General features: G+C 35.5%; 2 protein-coding genes across 2 annotated transcripts; both read left to right on the top strand.

The window, feature by feature from the left end:
- The first annotated feature begins 12,570 nt into the window (after positions 1-12,570).
- Positions 12,571-13,639, top strand: LOC111705422 (uncharacterized). The gene has a single exon (XM_023477971.1). It carries the CDS (start codon positions 12,602-12,604, stop codon positions 13,628-13,630), a length of 1,029 nt encoding a protein of 342 aa, XP_023333739.1. The 5' UTR covers positions 12,571-12,601; the 3' UTR covers positions 13,631-13,639.
- Positions 13,640-15,122: 1,483 nt separating this feature from the next.
- LOC111705063 (uncharacterized) lies at positions 15,123-19,045 on the top strand. Its single transcript, XM_023477501.1, has 10 exons — positions 15,123-15,362; positions 15,795-15,942; positions 16,012-16,056; positions 16,530-16,632; positions 16,753-16,823; positions 17,166-17,410; positions 17,844-17,947; positions 18,279-18,444; positions 18,647-18,716; positions 18,943-19,045. The coding sequence occupies exons 1-10, from the start codon at positions 15,320-15,322 to the stop codon at positions 19,025-19,027; spliced, it is 1,080 nt and encodes a 359-aa protein (XP_023333269.1). The 5' UTR covers positions 15,123-15,319; the 3' UTR covers positions 19,028-19,045.
- The last annotated feature ends 1,284 nt before the right edge of the window (positions 19,046-20,329 follow it).

Genomic DNA, 20,329 nt, shown 5'->3' with positions numbered 1-20,329 from the left:
CTCATTTAGGGTTCTCTTACTTTCAGGATAATCAGCTCTACAGTTATTGATTAGGATAATCAGCTTTACAGTTCTTATTTTTGGATAATCAGCTCTTACTTTAACTTAGTATAATCCACTCTACGAGATATTTAGTTTTAAGCTTATAGTTTAAGCTCAGGATAATCAGCTCTACAGTTCTTATTTTTTGGAAAATCGGCTTTTACTTTAACTTAGGATAATCCGCTCTACTAGATCTTTAGTTTTAAGCTTTTCAAGTTCTTACTTTTGCTCAGGATAATCAGTTCTTCTAGTTCTTACTTTAGGGTAATCAGCTCTTCTAATTCCTACTTTAGCTCAGAATAATCAACTCGATAATCAACTCTTCTAGTTCCTACTTTAGCTCAGGATAATCAGCACTTCAAGTTCTTACTTTAGCTTGGGATAATCAACTCTTCTAGTTCCTACTTTAGCTCGGGATATTCAACTCTTCTAGTTCCTACTTTAGCTCGGGATAATTAACTCTTCTAGTTCCTACGTTAGCTCGGGATAATCAACTCTTCTAGTTCCTACTTTATCTCAGAATAATCAACTCTTCTAGTTCCTACTTTAACTCAGGATAATTAACTCTTCTAGTTCCTACTTTAGCTCAGGATAATCAGCTCTTCTAGTTCCTACTTTAGCTCAGGATAATCAACTCTTCTAGTTCCTACTTTAGCTCAGGATAATCAACTCTTCTAGTTCCTATTTTAGCTCGGGATAATCAACTCTTCTAGTTCCTACTTTAGCTCAGGATAATCAACTCTTCTCGTTCCTACTTTAGCTCAGGATAATCAACTCTTCTAGTTCCTATTTTAGCTCGGGATAATTAACTCTTCTAGTTCCTACTTTAGCTCGGGATAATTAACTCTTCTAGTTCCTACTTTAGCTCGGGATAATTAGCTCTTCTAGTTCCTACTTTAGCTCGGGATAATCAACTCTTCTAGTTCCTACTTTAGCTCAGGATAATCAGCACTTCAAGTTCTTACTGTAGCTCAAAATAATCAGATTTTTTTATTTCTTAGCTTAGGATAATTACTTCTTCTAGTTTTTACTTTAGCTTAGAATTCTCAGCTCATCTACTCCTTACTTTATCGCTAACTTTTACTTACTTACTTATTAACTATTGAGCATGAGTTAATGCAAAATGAACAATATGCAAAATGAACATGAGCATAGAATGAACATGAGTACAGAATGAACATGAGTATAGAATGAACATAAGTATATATTGAACATGAGTATAGAATGAACATGAGTATATATTGAACATAAGTACAGAATGAACATGAGTATAGAATGAAAATGAGTATAGAATGAACATGAGAATAGAATGAACATGAGTATAAAATGAACATGAGTATAAAATGAACATGAGCATGGAATGAACATGAGTATGGAATGAACATGAGTATAGAATGAACATGAGTATAGAATGAACATGAGTATAGAATGAACATGAGTATGGAATGAACATGCGTATGGAATGAACATGAGCCTAGAATGAACATGAGTATGGAATGAACATGAGTATGGAATGAACATGAGTATGGAATGAACATGAGTATAGAATGAACATGAGTATAAAATGAACGTGAGCATGGAATGAACATGAGTATAGAATGAACATGAGTATAGGATGAATATGAGTATAGAATGAACATGAGCATGGAATGAACATGAGTACAGAATGAACATGAGTATAGAATAGGGGAGGTATTCAAATATAATAGAAATGAATGGGGAGAGGAGGGGGGTTAAAGGATGATCCATGGCCTTGCAAAATAATCAATTTGATAACATCAAGTTTTTACAGTTAGAAATTTTAATTAAATTTGAGAAAATATTTAAAATATCGGCTTAAATAATTAAAATTGTATTCTTATCTTCGATTACACCGTTGTTTGGCATGTGTTTAAGAAAAATATTGTTCTGCTACGTATTGGATTAGTTACAATATAACAGATGCAGGAAAGAACAATACGTTCTAAAAGCTCCAAACGTTGCTATTTTTAAACCGGTGCTAGCATAGAAATGGGATTGCAAGTGGGGAGGGGGCTGGGGGGGGGTTTGTAGATTTTTAACATCCATCTTTTAAATTGTTAAGGATAGAAGCTCAGACGACTAACTCTTCTCTTCTCTTCTCTTCTCTTCTCTTCTCTTCTCTCCTCTTCTCTTCTCTTCTCTTTCTACTCTTCTCTTCTTGCCTCTACTCTTCTTTCCTCTTCTCTTCTCTTCCTTCCTCTCTCCTTTTCTCTTCTCTTCTCTCTCTTATCTTCTCTTCTCTTTCAACTCTTCCCTTCTCTTCTCTTCTCTCCTTTTCTCTTCTCTTCTCTTCTCTACTCTTTCTACTCTTCTCTTCTCTTTTTTTCCTATTCTAATGTCTTCTTTTCTCCCGTCTTGTCTTTTCTTATTTTCTCTCCTATTCTCGCTTTTCCTATTATATATCGGCGTGTGAAAAATGTATAATAGGAACCCAACAGAACTAAATATTCTTGTGAATAATATTTAAATAAAGTTTTTACTATTGTTTACATTGCACGTAGATTTTGCAGTTTTTCAACCAAACTTTTTACCGGACCCAGGGGGGGGGGTACAGGGGGGTGCCAGGGATGGAGGGGATTTACCAAGCCCCCGGGGGGTGGGGAAGAGGGTTTAGCCAACGGTTAGAATTTTTAGCTCGGATTTCAATCATTTTATGTTCCTCAGTATTTAGTTTATTTAACAAGATTAAAAAATCAATATTTAAAAAGATTTGTTAGATATTGCTGGGTGAGCAAAACAGTTTTGCTAGTAAAGAATATTGGAAAAAGTTTTTCAAATCTTATTTTACTCTTTTTTTATTTTGCAGGAAGAGTTTTGTATTAAAAAGGTTTTTTTTTGATTTATGCTAAACATTTAGTCAGTGATGGGATCTGTCAAACTGAGGAAAAACGTAATAAAGAATTTATTCATATATTTTATTTTATCTGGTAGCTATTGGATAGGTACTGGAGATAGCTTGTACGTTTCAATCCTGTTGATCTTCTTATTTCTTGCTGGGGGATAAAACCTCACTCTATCGATCCGCCAACCAGACCCGTCTCCACCAATCAGAGAGCAGGACGGGGAATCTGACCAATGATAGGGGAGTAGGTCCATCAGGAACCAATGGGAAACCGGGACCAGGAAATTGAATCTATTTGCTGCTAAATTGGATTTGCTGAAGGTTTGGCAGAACTGACAGGAAATTGGGAAAATTGTTAGGAACCAGGTTTTCTCTATCTAACCTCTCTTCTACATCATGTATCTATCTATCTTTATAACTACCTTTCTATCTTTCTATCTAAATTATATATGTTTCTATCTATAATTATCTATCTTTCTATCTAACTATCTATATTTCTATCTATCTCTTTAATTTAATAAATTGCCTACCATGAGATTTGTATTTACTCCTTTTGTTTTTGAAATAATTGTCCATACAAAGAAACCTTTTAATTTTTTCATTAGCATTTTGTAAAGTATTAAGAGTTTTTTTAAGCTTTAATTTTATCTTTTCAGAAACATAACTAAAGAAAAATTCAAAAAACTCTTTTTTAAAAATGTTAATAAAAAAATATTCATAAATGTATGTCTAAAAATATATATGTTTGTATGTAATAAATACATTGGCATATCCCATAGTAACCTAGATAAATTACGTTGTACATTGGTCCAAAAATCTAAATGTGCTTATCAGTAAATACGCAAATCTTGTATTTCGATTAACCTAACCTAGATATGTATATAACTCCGTTGAACCCATATTGGGATTAGCTTGACTACGTTTGAATATAACAACGCAAAATTTGTAATTATGTCTATTAACCTGCAATCTAGAATCCTAAATATACTCAGTTGAAACAGACTCTTGAACGATCACAAAGCAAGAGTAATTGTTCCTCATTTAGCAAACAAGAAACCCCTAAGATAACGTCCGAGTTGAGATATTGATAGTGTATAAGATTGTTTCCAAGTTGAGGCATTGATAGTTTACAAGATCGTGTCCAAATTGAGGCATTGATAGTTTATGAGATTGTGTCCAAGTTGAGGCATTGATAGTTTATGAGATCATGTTCAAGTTGAGGCATTGATAGTTTATGAGATCGTGTCCGAGTTGAGGCATTGATAGTTTATGAGATCGTGTCCAAGTTGAGGCATTGATAGTTTATGAGATCATGTTCAAGTTGAGGCATTGATAGTTTATGAGATCATGTCCAAGTTGAGGCATTGATAGTCCAGAGTTCAGAGATTGTGTCCAAGTTGAGACATTGGTAGTTCCTGGTAAAGATAGATATTGTCTGGTTTGACATTGATAGTAAAGTGACATTGAGTTATGCCTGGATTGATTTGGGCTTGAGAAACCTTTATGGAGTAAGGAATTTACTACAAAGTTGTAGCAGCCGGGAATATCAAAGAACTCTAGTTAAATGCCAAGAACTCTAAGGAAGAAAAATCAAGTGAGTAACTGGTTTAAAAGAGTACTGAGAGAAACAAGACGAGGAGATATTTGCAACAGCAACACTGGACACTGGTGAATCATTGTTTCCTAGGATTGAGTCATGCAATTAAACATGATGGAAAAACGAGCTTTAGAGGCAGTAGTTGGAGCAGTGCAAAAAGACGTAGAAGTAAAGAGGAAGAAAGTAAAAGAATCATTTTTGCAGACATGAGAAAGTAATGCTGCACCTGAGAGTAATAGCAATGCTAGAGAAACCCAAGCTTGTTGATGCACAACAGAAAAGTAAGGATATCCTGGATGCAAAGGTTATAGATGGGTCAGCAACAGAGGATACCTATGAGGAACTATGCATATATGAGACTACTCTAAGAAAAGAATACTGCAGGCTTTCATAGAAAAGGCTCTGAAATAAGGCGGAAATCCAAAAGGAGTGTTCAACTGGTGTGAGAAATAAGAAAACCATTTGTCCAACCATGAATGGAAAACAATCCCAAACAACACAGTAAAAAATATGTTATTGTTATGTATCACAGGAGGGACTAGACAGGTGATAGTGCTGCTGCAGCCTACAGGAACAGGATTAGCATTTGTTAACTATGAAACAAGAGAGTTCTTTTCTGGGCTCTTGAAGAAATTCTTATAAGAAAAAGACAAGGAAAGCGGAAACAGGAATACATCAACAGGAGACAGGCAAGAAACAAAGCTCCCAGGAAATATTACACTGACAAATTAAGGCTATGGACACAACCTTATGCACCAGCCAAGAGAACACTGTCAGAGTTTAAGAATGCAATGATTTTGAATTTGTACCATTGTGAACTGCGGAGAACATGTCTACAGTTTATGCCTAAAGTACTGCAATATGAGAGCAAGGTCATGGCAATACTGGATCATCAGCTGGTCAACCTGAGAACAATCAACACAGACCCCGCGGCTACTTCACATGAGTTGGCTGGGTTGAAAAGCTAATATAATTTTACAAGAAAGGATGAAATGTGGAAAACAGGGCAAGTTCTAATGGAGGTAAACGCAATGCCTGGGTTAATATCAGATGAATCAGAAAGAGAAGAAAGTTATGAAAATGTAATCGCAATGCAGTCTGGAGATTTTTGTTTCTTCTGCAAATTTAGTGGACATCTGAAGAAAGATTGTAGGAAGTTCAAAGAATGGAGGAATAAGAATCTAGCTGATGTTTCCTGTTACACTTGTGGAAAACAGGCCATTACTCAAGAAATTGCAAAGAGAAACCAAGGAAACAGTGGAGGCTGAGGAGGCGACAGGAATAGAGGAGGCGGAACTGGAGAAAAAAGTGGCATACATGCAAGAGATGTTTTAGTAACATATGCAGAACACAGTTTTTCCGTATAGAGTTCCTTCCAACAGTGGACACCTGGCAACTCTAGAGATGAAGAAACCCAATTAAGAGAAAAATAATAATGATGAATTAATAAACGTTTCAAATCTTGTAAATGTCCAACATAATAATGATGAGTTAACCAAGAACTTAAAGCCTCAGAGTGGAATAGTTAAAGGAAGACAACCATCAAACCCCATATGTGAAATATAAGTTATTCAAGCGTGAAATTCATGGTTTAGCATTAGTCACTACTGGAAATCTAGTGACGAGTACTTTAGTGTCCAAAGAATTTTGGGAGATGATAAAGGGAGAAATATCAGGGACAAGCAACGTTCGTGTAGGAACAATAGAAAAAGGACGAAAAGGACTTATAGTATTTCGGATATAGACGGATTGGACCAAGAGTTTGTAGTTGAACATGAGATCATATAAGGGAATGAGTTAAGAAAACAACAGGAAGCTGATAAATTCTTTAAGGAAGTTATCAAAGTAAGAATTAAGAGGCCAAGTGCAAGGAGTAATGAAGATGAGACAGATTTTCAATCCTATGCTATTCATAATGCATTATGGTGTTTCATGCCAAAAAGCACATGTATCCAACAAACCATATAATGCTCTTAATATATAATGAACTTTTATTTGTTGACAGTGCAAGACCGATTCACAAGATTTGTCAGTGCTTATCCGATTTGCAACTCGGATAATGGCAGGGAGCTCCTAAACCAGTTATGGAAAGAGTTATTTCAAGAGTTGAAGATATTAGATACCAAGACACCACTATACAATCCATCATAAAATATCATGGAGAGATGGCATTGAACAAAAGTGGGTATTTTTATAGCCATGGGAAGGGAGATGTAAGATGAATGGGATCTGGGTGTAAAAGCAGCCTGTCTAGCTTACAATGCCACTGTGCATTCTAGCACAGGTCAGACCCATTCTTTGCCATGTTTGGACGGGAAAGCTACACTTCCTGTGAATTGGATATATCCCGTACTTAAAGCTGACAGGGATGTGGAGTTATCAGACTGGACAGAAGTAATGCAAGAAAGGTTCCAAAGGGCTTATGCTAGTATGAGAGAGAATCAACAAGCCACAGTATGCCAAAATGCTCCATACTACAAACCAATCTTGTCATGGTTTGATCTTTGAGAGTGGGTTTAAGTTTTTGATTCGAAGATTATTCCTGGAAGCTGTGACAAGCTAAGATCATATTGGGCTGGAACGTAGAAGATTATCAGGAAAATACCTACAGCTTTAGCAGAAGTGCATGATGGATGTGTATGTGAAAGGAAAACCCAGGCTGGTCAGCATAGATGTATTAAAAGAGTTCAGATCCATCACATTCTGCAATATTGGAAATTGATGACATGAGAGAAGTTCCAAATATCATGCCAATGTCAACAGCTGTGCATGGTGGTCCAACAGCTGTAATTAGCACAGGAACTGGCACATCTTCATACAATGAAGATAATGGAGAAGTTAATCCCCTTCCTGAAAACCAATCAGACAGTGATAGTAGATTTATGGAGAACAACACATATGGAGAAGTAGAAGCACCCCCTTCCCACCCTATCTGAAGATGAAGATGTAGATATGGAAACGCAGAATAAGTTCATGGAAACCCAAGACGTAGATGGAATCAAACCGTCAATTTGAATTCAAAATTATAATATCACTCTGGAACTAGACATAAACTTGGACACATCAGCTGTTACGGGTGGTACACAGAAACGACAGAGATATCAGCAACATGGAGAATCAAAGTGGTGACACAAGGAAGGGATCAAAAGAAGTCAAAGCGATATCCCTATTGTATCCTACGAAGAACTAGAGGATGACCTGGATGACTCAGATCAGCCTAAATGTTGTAGATACGGAGCCAATTGCATATTAGGGCAGTGCAACTGTATTGAAAAGAGAGGGGAACAAATTACTGTTATCCAGTCCCTGGTGATACATACAAATGATGAAACAAGACAGTCAGAGGATCACATGAAACCTGGTCTGTTCGAAATAAGGAATTTCATGAACTCTCGGTTTGCAGCTGAGAAAACAGACTGGAAACAAAACAAGAAAAGATGTGGCTGAATTGTAGAAAATAAGGGATAGATATCCCTAATTTTCAACATTCCTTCCCCCCCCCCCCNATTGTAATAAAAACAGTGGCATATCCCATAATAACCTAGATAAATTACATTGTACTATGGATGTAATGCAAGGAAAGTTATTTCAGAAGTGTACACATCTTTTGTACTGCAGTTTACTCTCTCTGGGCGGTAATGTAAACACAAAACGGATGTCAAAGCCTGACATGGGATCTATCTTTCACATATATACTCAGTTAAAAAGACTAATTGAACGATTACCAAGCAAAAGTAATTGTTCCTCATTTAGCAAACAAGAAACCCCTGAGATTGTGTCCGAGGCATTGATACTTTACAAGATTGTGTCCAAGGTTGAGGCATTGATAGTTTATAAGATTGTGTCCGAGTTGAGGCATTTATGAGATCGCGTCCAAGTTGAGGCATTGATATTTTATGAGATCATGTTCAAGTTGAACCATTGATAGTCCACAGTTCAGAGATCCTGTCCTGGTAAAGATAGATCGTGTCCAGTTTGACATTAATTGCAAAGTGACATTGAGTTATACCTGGATTAGTACGGGTTTGAGAAACCGTTATGGAGTAGGGCATTTACTACATGTATAGATATTTGTAGACTTACAATAATGTAGCTGCAGCAACGGAAACTGAAGATTTTAAATTGTTAAATCTTGTATCATCAGAAGTTGTAGAGAAAGACGGTTGGTTGATAGTAGATAGTAGATAGGTAGAGAGTAGATTGTATAGTAGATTAGATAGAAGATACAGGATTAGACTTCAGAGAATTTATACTCTGTATATAACTTTAAACTTCTTTCTTTAAATCATTGAATAAGTCATTGCAAGACCATATTTAAGGCAAAAGACTTCATTTAAACTTGAGATCGTCATATTTGAAGAATTTTATATAATCTTTACAGTCTTATCCTTTGTTAGTTCCCTTGAAGTAAATTAGTGAGCTGAGATAAAAAAGAATCAAGGTTTTGTAAAAATTGAAAACAAGTTTTTTCATAGAAAGGTTTTCAAATAGATTTAATTTGTTAACATGTACCTAATTATATGATTAGGGATCCTAGAATATTAGAAGTATGAGGAACCTTCTCTTTAAATCCAATATAAATAATATTGTTCGATGGAGGACGCTAAAACTTAGAAAGGACTCCTAAACACTTTTCTAGGGGGATTAACTTCCCCCCTCTTTATCAAAGGCAAAGAGGATTTAGATATCATTAATATGAATCCTGAAGATTGAATACATATTTCTAACCTGATCCAACCTTATCCAACCTGATCCAACCTTATTCAATCTTATCCAATCTTATTCAACCTTATCCAACCTTATGCAATCTTATCCAAACTGATCCAACCTTATCCAACCTGATCCAACCTTAGCCAACCTTATGCAACCTAATCCAACCATACTTTATTAAACCTTATCCAACCTTATCCAACCTTATTCAACCGAATTTAAAGAATTTTTGCCGTGGCTTAAATATAGTTCGTTCCATATAAAAATGTAATCAATGTTTCAAGATTTAAGTCGGCGCTCAATTGAAACCGGTTTTTGGAAGATTTGAGACGCGGGTCAATTTCATTAAGTTCGGACTCTGATCCAACCTTATTCAACCTTATCCATCCCTATCCAGCCTGAGCCAACCTTATCCAACCTAATCCAACCTGAGCCAACCTGGTCCAACCTGATTCAACCTGATCCAACCTGATCCAACCGTATCTAAACTTATACAAACTTATCCAACCTTATCCAACCTGATCCAACCTTATCCAACCTGATCCAACCTTATCTAACCTTATCCAACCTTATCCAACCTGATCCAACCTGATTCAACCTGATTCAACCTAATCCAACCTAATCCAACCTGATCCAACCTTATCCAACCTGATCCAGCTTGATCCAACCTGATCCAACCTTATTCAACCTAATCCAACCTAATCCAACCTGATCCAACCTTATTCAACCTAATCCAACCTAATCCAACCTGAGCCAACCTTATCCAACCTTTTCCAAATATACCTAATCTATCTAAGCCTGATCCAACTATATCAAAATATTAAACCAGATTTAACCATATTCGAAAATTAAACCTGATCCAACCATATCCAAATATTAAAGTTGATCCAACCATATCCAAATATTAAACTTAATCCAACCATATCCAAATATTATACTTCCAACCATATCCAATTTTACAAATATTAAACTTAATCCAACTATATCCAACCGGATGCAATCTGACAGGATGATGGAACTCTAGTCTTACAACCTTCAAGATTCGATCATCCTTACTCTCAGATTTAAACTGAAATTTATTCCATGAAGTGAATGTTCACGGTTTAAAACATGGGTTTCATTATAAATTAACATCTAATACCCCAAAAGAATTAAGGCTTTGCAACAAACTTCTGAATTTCTCATCCCTATATCTTTGCAACCCATCAATGTCGTAGACCTTAGATATTTCAGACTATTAATTCTGTTTATTAATGTTAGGATTAAAGGATTCAGAACATTGAATTCAATTCAATTTAAATTGTAGAAAGCAGAAGCAGAATAAAGTTGTGGAGTGTAAAGGTTTGTTTAGAATGTAGAATATCGAATTGAAAAGATGAAATATAGATTGGAGAGTCTACACATGGTGTTTGGAAGTTATAATTATAAAATAGTAAGCTAGTGAGAAGTAAAATGTAAAATACCAGGCCGCACCCATCTTCTATTTCAAATGTTAATATTTTTTTTTTGTATACAAGGTAAAGCGAAACCAAACAAAAAGTTAATGGATTTTCTAAAAAAAAATCGTGGATTTCAAAATTTAATAAAAATTGAATTTTGTTGTGGTTAATTTTTAAAATTTTTTGGTCATCCATATACCTTTGTCACAAACTCCAATTTTTTAATCCCTACATCTTTGTAATTAGTTGGTGTAAAACTTTAATATTTCAAACCTAGATTATTTGATCTAACAAAATTGTTAATTTGAAATATCTAAAGTCTACGATAGAAAATCAGAGTTTTTGGCAAAGACCGAATTCCTTTGAATCATATAATATAATAAATTTATTACGGCTGCATAAGATGCATAGGATGCATAGATGCATAGACTTGTATAGGAAAATATATACAAGTTTATATACGGCTGCATAGGATGCATAACTCGTTTTTAACTCCAATGGTCTCATATCGTGCTGGTATCTATTTACAAACTAGTTTGGGAACCCAGCTTTGCCTACACAAGTTAGCCTTCTTAACATAGAACTTTTTAAATTTGAGGAAAATCTGTAAAGGGGGTGCCTGAGTTATGATCAGATTCTTTTAGCCAAATTTTCTGCTTATTAAACCATCTTCAGGCATAAATGACATTCAAAATAAGTCACTTGAATAATAGGTATTTTTAAATTAAAAATAGGTCACTTGAATAATAGGTATTTTTAAATTCAAAATAAGTCACTTGAATAATAGGTATTTTTAAATTCAAAATAAGTCACTTGAATAATAGGTATTTTTAAATTAAAAATAGTTAAAGGATTGATTAACAATATATAAGAAATAAATAAACACTATTCAAGAACTATCCCATATTCACTCTCGAACAAGGATAAAGTACATCAAGTTTGAGTTTTGTAATTGATTGTGTGGGGGTATTCAAATATGTGTTCTGCAAATGTAGATAGATAGATACTAGAGTCCCATGATATTTCTACTGTATATGAGTTTTAAACAAATTGACGTCAGCCAATGACGGCTCATGTTATCTCTTATTTGTATTTCGAATATAACTTGGATGTAAATGATATAAAAAGTATTTACAACAGTTCAACTAACCTTGGGATTGAGAAAAATAATTATTTGTCAAAAAGTAAAGAAAAATTTCAAATAAAGTTTTCTTTTTCCAGCAAACAGAAGCTATTTCTTTTCAATATTATTATATTGGGTGACAACATCGATTCTACAGGATGTTTTTTTAAATGTCAATTTTCAAACGTTAATAACTCCGTAATTTTTAAAGATATCTAAGTTATCTAACAAGCTAATTAAACATGAGATGGGCAATTTAAATAATAAATAAAGAGATTGTTTTAGAATTCCTCTGATTGACTTCGGTCCTGCAGCCTGCAGCCACCTAGAAGTAAAAAACCAAGGGGTTCAAGTCCGGACTCTTAGCACACGCCGGACTAACCAGATTGAGCAGCATTCGGTTTCTTCTATTTGAGATCAAACGTATTTTGTTCTATAATTCAACAATTTTTACCTTACGGATTTGTTTATTCTATACTTTTTCATTCAAAATGCATTTGTCGACAAAAAAGTAGTTAAGAAAAAAGGCCAAAAAATATGTTTAATGGGTCAAATTATGATAGAAAGTCACAGCTTTCTTCAATATTGACAGAACCATTAAATCCACGTGAGCAGGCCGACTGATTCGAAATAACTCATCCGTTAAACTTTTATAATATATTATTTAAAGTGGCAATCTTATCTTTAATTATCTTTTACGAGAGCTTAGATCTTTAAAAATGATGGAGTTATTAGTGTTTGAAAATTAATACTTCACCCTGTTTATAACATTATACTTTACTCTTATCTTCCGTCATATTCAGATTTAGATTAGTTCCTAGAAAACAATGAGAAGAACAGGACTCCTAGTTCTCCTGTTTACTCTGCAGGTTGGAGAGATCTTCTCCCAATGCAACTCCTTACCTGATGGTTCATCCTGCCAAGGCCAGGATGATAATATGTATGAAGATCCTGAAGAATGCAGTAACTACTATCAATGTAAGAACGGATGCGCTATTCTTAAAACATGTGAGCGAGAATTTTTATTTGATTCCTTCTATGGTTACTGTAACTATCCCTTTGATGTAAACTGTGGAACCCGACCTTGTGAAAATCAAGGTCACTGTTTTACCACAACTAAACGCCCAACCACAACCACAACAGCAGACTGTGGACACTGGGCTGAATGTTCTGAGCTGGGAGAAGGAGACGGATATTTCCCAGATCCTTACAACTGTAGGAAATACTGGCACTGCTATGACAATGAACCTGAGCATATCACATGTGCTGATGGTCTGGTATTTGACGAGGTTAATATCTGGTGTGATGAACCTGGTCGTGTTAACTGCGGTGACAGACCTATCTGTGACGACTGTGACTTGAACTGCTACGAACCGAGCACTCCTAAACCTGACTGTGGTCACCAACTGGACTGTAGTAAGCTGGAGGATGGTTATTATGCTGATGATTATAACTGTAGAAGATACTGGCAGTGTACTGGAGGTCATGGTATCCACAACTCCTGCGATGGAGATCTCCTTTATGATCCTGATCATGTGTGGTGTGAAACCAGTGACAAGGTGACCTGTGGTGACCGACCTATCTGCGGTGAATGTGAGGAGGACTGTGCTCCTCAACCTACTGGACCTCCAGACTGCGGGCATATCATGGATTGTACTGGAGTACCTACAGGATACTACCCAGACCCGTTCAACTGTAGGAAATTCTGGATCTGTGACCAGGATATAGGAACCCATGTCACCTGTGATAAGAACTATCTGTATGATGAGAAAAATATAGCGTGTGATCTTCCCGATAGAGTTAACTGTGGAGGGAGGCCTGTTTGTGATGAATGTGATGAAAACTGTGAAAATTAAAATGATTTCATATGATTTTTATAAGTTTAAATAACAATAAAACATTTATAAGAATATATTTATATGTATGTGCCTAGAGAGTGTGAAATTGTAGAAAATGAAAGTGAGAGAAAAAGTAATGAAAGTAAGCAGTTCATCCGAATCCTTCTTTAGGTTCGGTTCAGGTCTCCAGGTTCTCCAAAGTAAAACTGAATGAAAATCTCCGTATCTTTTAACTTAGTTTGAGTTCTTTTCAATTTTAATTTCCTGTCACGTCTTTTATTTCCACAACTTTTTCCAGACATTCCTGCAATATTTTATCTTGAATTTCAATCTAACAAACCTAACTCATATTTCTAGTTCTTCCTTCATCAAACTCCACTCCTATATATCTTCTCTAACCTAGCTCTACTCCTATATATCTTCTCTAACCTAGCTCTACTCATGTATATCTCCATCTTGTCCTTCTCCTTTAACATAGCTCATCTTCTATCCTTCTCCTTCAAGCTAGCTTCTCCCCTTCCATCTCCTTTAACCTAGATCCAATCCTATCCTTTCCTTTAACCTAGCTCCCCTCCTATCCTTCTTCTTTAACCTTGCTCCCCTCCTAACCTTCTCCTTTAACCCAGCTCCACTACTATTCTTCCCCTAAAACCTAGCTCGACTCCTATCCTTCCCCTTCAACCTAGCTCCCCTCCTATCCTTCTCCTTTAACCTAGCTTCACTCCTATCCTTCTTCTTTAATCAAGCTCCACTCCTATTCTTCTCCTTCAACCTAGCTCCTTTCCTATCCTTATCCTTTAATCTAGCTCCACTCCTATCCTTCTCCTTCAACCTATCTCCCCTCCTATCCTTCTCCTTTAACCTAGCACCACTCCTATCCTTCCCTTCAACCTAGCTCCTCTCCTATCCTTCTCCTTTAACCTAGATCCTCTTCTATCCTTCTCCTTCAACCTAGCTCCTTACCTATCCTTCTCCTTTAACCTAGCTCCACTCCTATCCTTCTCCTTCAACCTAGCTCCTTTCCTATCCTTCTCCTTTAACCTAGCTCCTCTCCTATTCTTCTCCTTCAACCTAGCTCCTTACCTATCCTTCTCCTTTAACCTAGCTCCACTCCTATCCTTCTCCTTCAACCTAGCTCCTTTCCTATCCTTCTCCTTTAACCTAGCTCCTCTCCTATCCTTCTCCTTCAACCTAGCTCCTCTCCTATCCTTCTCCTTCAACCTAGCTCCTCTCCAATCCTTTCCTTCAACCTAGCTCCTTTCCTATCCTTCTCCTTTAACCTAGCTCCTCTCCTTTCCTTTTCCTTCAACCTAGATCCTCTCCTGTCCTTTTCCTTCAACCTAGCTCCTTTCCTATCCTTATACTTTATTTTAGCTCTACTTCTATCCTTCTCCTTCAGCATAATTCCACTCCTATCTTCTTCATATCACTTCTAACCTTCCCTCTCTCAACTCCACCAAACAGTATATCTACTGTCTTTTATTTTAATTATTTACATTTTCAGAATTGTTAGACATGTTAGTTTGTAATATTAATTTTTAATTATTTCATTTTAGATTATTTAGTGTCCATTGAATATTGAGAAACGCTCTTTTTAAATTCGACAGTATCCGTTTAGCCGTTCATTTTCTCCGTTCCTTCTTTTCATATTGTTTCTTGTACAGCTGTAGTGGATTGCGTTTTTATCTTTTTCTAACCTTGATCAATATGATTCTCATCCTACTGTTCATCGGCCTAGGATGCATCTCAGGTGGGAAAATGTTCTTTAGTACAGGGTGTCCCAAAAAACATGGGAATTCAGTGACGAATTCGATATCGTCTTTTCAAATAATTCTTTGATTTAGTATAGTGATACCTACTGAAATTCGTCACTGAATTCCCATGTTTTTTGGGACACCCTGTATGTTAGCCTCCTAAAGCTTTGTGTTAAGACGTCTATACATATAGAGATTGTAGCACAATTTCTAATTCTAACTAAAAGCTCTGCGTGTGTTTGTAGTAGTATTGCGTGTTTGATAAACCTGGTCAAGTAAGTATTTCTATTTTTAACGGTTATCTTTGTTTGATACTAAATATTTTGTGGCTAAAGTATGTAAACAAGCACAGAGAATTTCTACTTTTAATCAATTAAAAAAAATGTAGTATTTCTACGTGGAAAAAAAACAAAGATCATCTCAATTAGGATTTGAAATAGCTGGACTGGATCCTGACTGTTGCAAAGTTATCCTGCTCCAGGTCCCGGAATCCACTTATAAAATAAGAACGGAGAGGTTTGGAGTTTACAATATATCCGGTGAGCTAAACAATAGGCCTGTATACAAACATGTTAGGTAAGAAAGATAACCTATCTAACGAAGATAAAATCATAATAATGTAAACTAATAATATCATACTTTAAGTGAGGAGAAATATGTTTATTACTGGGCTTTTGAGAAAACAAATAGGTATGTATTGTTTTTTTTGTAAAATGTCTTTGGAGAAACAAAAATTAGAATTTGGATTAAAAATGATAAGATATAAAACCTTGATGGAGGATTTAGATACAAGAGGGGAATTGACAAGGATATCTTGTAGAAGAAGGTGGGAGACGAGGGGGAATCCTTTTTGGAGAGAGATCTTGGTAGAAGAGAGGAGGGGGACTAAATTGCTGCGTAAGGGGAATAGAAGAGGGAATATTAGGGGAGGTGGCCAAGGACCAAGGACCAAGGATATGAGGAAGAGGGGGGAAGAAGAGGAGAAGAGAAGGGGGTGGTGACCATAGACCAAGGACCAAGGGTATGAAAGAGAGGGTGGGAGGACTATGTGAATTGAAAAGACAGGTTAGAAGGGTTCTTTTTAATTAACTCTTATTTAAATATTCTAACAATTTATAATCCTAGATTAAAGATTACAGTAGGATTATATTCTATTTATCCAGGTGGGTAGGAGGGTACAACCCAACCTCACCACTTCATTATCTAGAGGCAGGGAGGGATAATACTGGACCATGCTTCGAACCTCAGAAATCTGAACCATTCAAGGTGAGTTCTATTCAACAATTGAAGTTAGAATGAAAATAGGAAGGGTCATTCCAGCTAAAATTTATACCAGACAAAATTCTGTATCTAAGTGTATAATCTTACCAAAATATGAATTTGAAGATATGGAACGGAGAAAAGTGGATAAAAGATGAAACTATAAAAGTGTCTTGTATAGAGGAGAAATATAAAAGGTAACAAATTAGTTTAATTCAATTTATTCAAAGTTTTCACCCAACAACTAAGTAAAAACTTATGAATAGTTAAATCGTAGTAAAAATCTGAATTTCTTTTGAAATGTTAATGGGATGGTTAATAGTAGCATGCGCCGGATCCGCCCCTTACTCCAGATACTGACCAGAGCTTAATTCTATCTCGGAGCTCGTGGGAACCTAAACTCAAGCTAGAGTAAACATCAAACAGAGAAGGAAACAGGGTGGTTTTATGGGTTCTTAATAACAGGGGTATTTTAAAATTTCTTCCTTACAGTTTCAAATTATTACTTTATTAATTGAAACTATTAAAATGTACTCCAGGTTCCCGGAGATAGATCCTGGATTTACTTCCAAGAGTAATTTTAATCAAGAGTTTGTTCTCCCAGTATCTCCGACTGTGCCTGAACCTTCTCCGATATTAATCAGTAATCCTAGCCTGTCTCCAATCAGTCCATTAATCCCAACGGATTTAGCTCCAGTATCCCTAACTAAACCTGGAGACTGTTGTGCTGAACTATTGGTATCTAGCTCCGGACACGGGGTAGAGTTTCAACCAGGAAAACTAGGTTTGATAATATTTTCTAAAAAATAAATTTATCTGACATTTTTAAATTTTCAAAATATGGTTTTACTGTTCCACGGCCCGGGGGGAGAGAATAATTCTTCGCTATGTTTACACAATCATCATACAGCCAACCTAGACTTTAAAAATGTATTATTGAAAGATTGAACTATCCGAAATAAATGCTAAAAATCTCACATAAGTGGAGAAAGGATAAACACTTAAACCACACTAATATCCTATTCAATACTGGGACAAACTTAATTTACTTTCATTGAATTTTAAGAAGAAATTTAACTTTAAAACTTGAGAATAAATCAGAAATTAAGTTGTTCTTTCAAACGTCATATTTAAAAACATGTCACTTAGTCACAATCACAAAGGAAATTGCTCTTTAAAAGTTATATTTAAATAAATTCTAAAATACCATGTATCAGGTGTGTACAGGTGGGGTGGAGAGAAACCATCAATGAACCAGTTTCCAGTTTACTACGGAGACAATAGTCAGATCCTGTATTTATGGGATTGGGGTCCAGGACAGGTTTATTTTAGTTAGGATCAGGGTTTCCTATTTATCACCAGCTGGGAAATTGTGAATGGATTTAATGCGTTAAATCCATTCTCGCCTCGCCAGAAGATCATCTCATTTATTCAAAAGTTTTGACCTAAGAGGGATAGGATGGAATGATTCAAATTTTCAATTTAAAATTGTTCGTCTTAAATTTCAAATTTACATATCAAATGAAAAAACTACGCGTTTTTCAGTGACATATTATTTTTTTTCAATGCAGTTTAATTATAACGTAGATTCTGGGAGAAATGAGTAAGTTTCATAATAAAGAGTTGTTAATATTCAAAACGATCTTTTGTAGGGGATGAATTGGTTTATTGGATCAGAGCTGGGTCCAGCTCGAGGAGTCGAATCTCCGAATCTAGAGAAGGTTAAAGACAGGTGTCCTGAGAAGATTAACAAGAGTCAGATTCCATTCCAGGTTTATACTCAAGCCCGTCCCTCCTCTCTTCTCTCCAGGGTTACAGGTTCTCTATCTAGGTCTTTTAGGGGCGTTGAGTCGGAATATGAATAAATAATATTATCAATTGTCAAGAATTTTAAAGAATTTAAACAAAAACTCATAATCCTATTTCTCATCATTAGCTAGATGAATGATAGATTTTGAAATAAAAAATGGAAAAATAAATTGAACTTTTTTCACTTTGATAATGAAACGAAAATGTGCAGGATGGCAACCTGACCCTGCACTCAGAGTTGAATGTTTCCAGACAGCTAGAAACAGTTCCTGCTGTGACAGGTGCAAAATATAACGACTTTTGCTGAAGAACGTAGCGTCCATAAAAATTCAGAAAGTTGCAACATTCAACTCGGATTGTAAAAAAATCAATTAAACAGTTAATCAAAACTATTGTGTTATGTCTGATTTACAACGTTACCCCTGAATTTTAATTAATAATTTTTATATAACGCGTCCCAGCTTGACAGAAAAATATTTTGAATTATTTTGTAAACTTTATTTGAAGGTTGGAGCTGATATCGGAGCAAGGGAAAATCTGGCAACCTGAAAAACTTGGAATCTACAGGAACCAATCAAGCTGTTGTTTATAAAAGAATTGAGTCTTTGCAAAAAAACTCATATTTTTCCCTATATCTTTGCAACATTAGAATATTTAATCTGACAGAATTTATGGTGTAAAATATCAAAGGTCTACAACATCGTGTTGCAAAGATATAGGGATTATAAAACCAGTGTTTGTGGTAAAAACTCAATTCTTTTCCAATCCAAACATTAACATTTTTTAGCTTTCCATTTATTCAAAATACATGAATGGGGTTACAGGTGAAAAAGGTGGGGGAAGACGACTCCCCATAAAACTGTGGAAGACGACATTTAATCAATTTTCCGAATAGTTGATGTTGATTTACATAAAATGGTTTAATCAGTAGTTTGAAAATCAACTTATTCAGTGTCTGTGTACAATCGCGTTACTTGATGCTCTTTAAACTTTATTCTAACAGTCGTCGTCCTTCTATTCCATATTGTTATGGGTATCACTGTATTAGTCTTTATTAACGAATTTGTTTAGCTTGAACGGAACGTTGAACGGGAGAAAGGTTTGGAGACATGAATCCCGTCAGGTTTACATATACTTCTGGAACTGGGGAGTAAACTCAGGACAGGAATGGATGGTCGGACACAGCCCTGGATCCGCGGTTCGTGGGATCAGGGATCATAGAGAAACCAAAATAAAGGCATTTAAAACCATCCAGGAGTGTATACATGGCGGGGGGGGGGGGGGCTATCGGGGCTAGAGAAGCGAAATCTTTGATTCCCTGTTATTTCAAAAACGCGTTAATACGTTGAATACGCTCATGAAACCCGCTGAAATTGATTGAAACAAAAACAAGATGATTTAAAATATAATTCTGGTTTTCTTGATTAAGGAGTAATAACCTAGAGAATGCCCGGAGTACAGAGTGTGTACTAGACCGAGAAAATAAAGGGAATGTGTGATTATTAAACAAAAAATTCAATTTTGCAGCTTTCAATTCAGTACAGTGATAACCAGAAAACTCTGGAATAGGTTAGGGAATTTTCAGACTCAATTAATGACTCTAAATGACAATGAACAAGAGACAACACAATTGTGCGTTATAAAAAGGCCCAAATGACTTAACAACTGATTTTAAAATTTACTTGAAAAACTATTTACTTAGTACTATTTATTATTGCTTTTAATGTCGTCTTCCTGTTCTGAAGTTTTCTGGTTATCATAAAAATATCATAAAAGACATAAAATTACCATGACAGCCTTCCCAAAATCCTATGAAACTTGAAACAAATACATTGACCGATTTTAAAGTTATTAGAGAATAGTTAAGAATAACCTTTTAAACCTAAGATGCTAT

Source organism: Eurytemora carolleeae, unplaced genomic scaffold (assembly GCF_000591075.1).
Source record: "Eurytemora carolleeae unplaced genomic scaffold, Eaff_2.0 scaffold2, whole genome shotgun sequence".
NCBI lineage: Eukaryota > Metazoa > Arthropoda > Copepoda > Calanoida > Temoridae > Eurytemora > Eurytemora carolleeae.
The sequence above is the reverse complement of the archived record's forward strand: the minus strand, read 5'-3'. Positions and strand labels throughout refer to the sequence as shown.

Excerpts from the sequence above, each read along its gene's own strand:
- LOC111705422 (XM_023477971.1), top strand. The coding sequence starts at position 12,602 with ATGAGAAGAACAGGACTCCTAGTTCTCCTGTTTACTCTGCAGGTTGGA.
- LOC111705063 (XM_023477501.1), top strand. The coding sequence starts at position 15,320 with ATGATTCTCATCCTACTGTTCATCGGCCTAGGATGCATCTCAG. Across the intron at positions 18,445-18,646 it reads TCTTCTCTCCAGGGTTACAG|GATGGCAACCTGACCCTGCA; the intron begins GTTCTCTATCTA and ends GAAAATGTGCAG. Across the intron at positions 18,717-18,942 it reads AACAGTTCCTGCTGTGACAG|GTTGGAGCTGATATCGGAGC; the intron begins GTGCAAAATATA and ends CTTTATTTGAAG.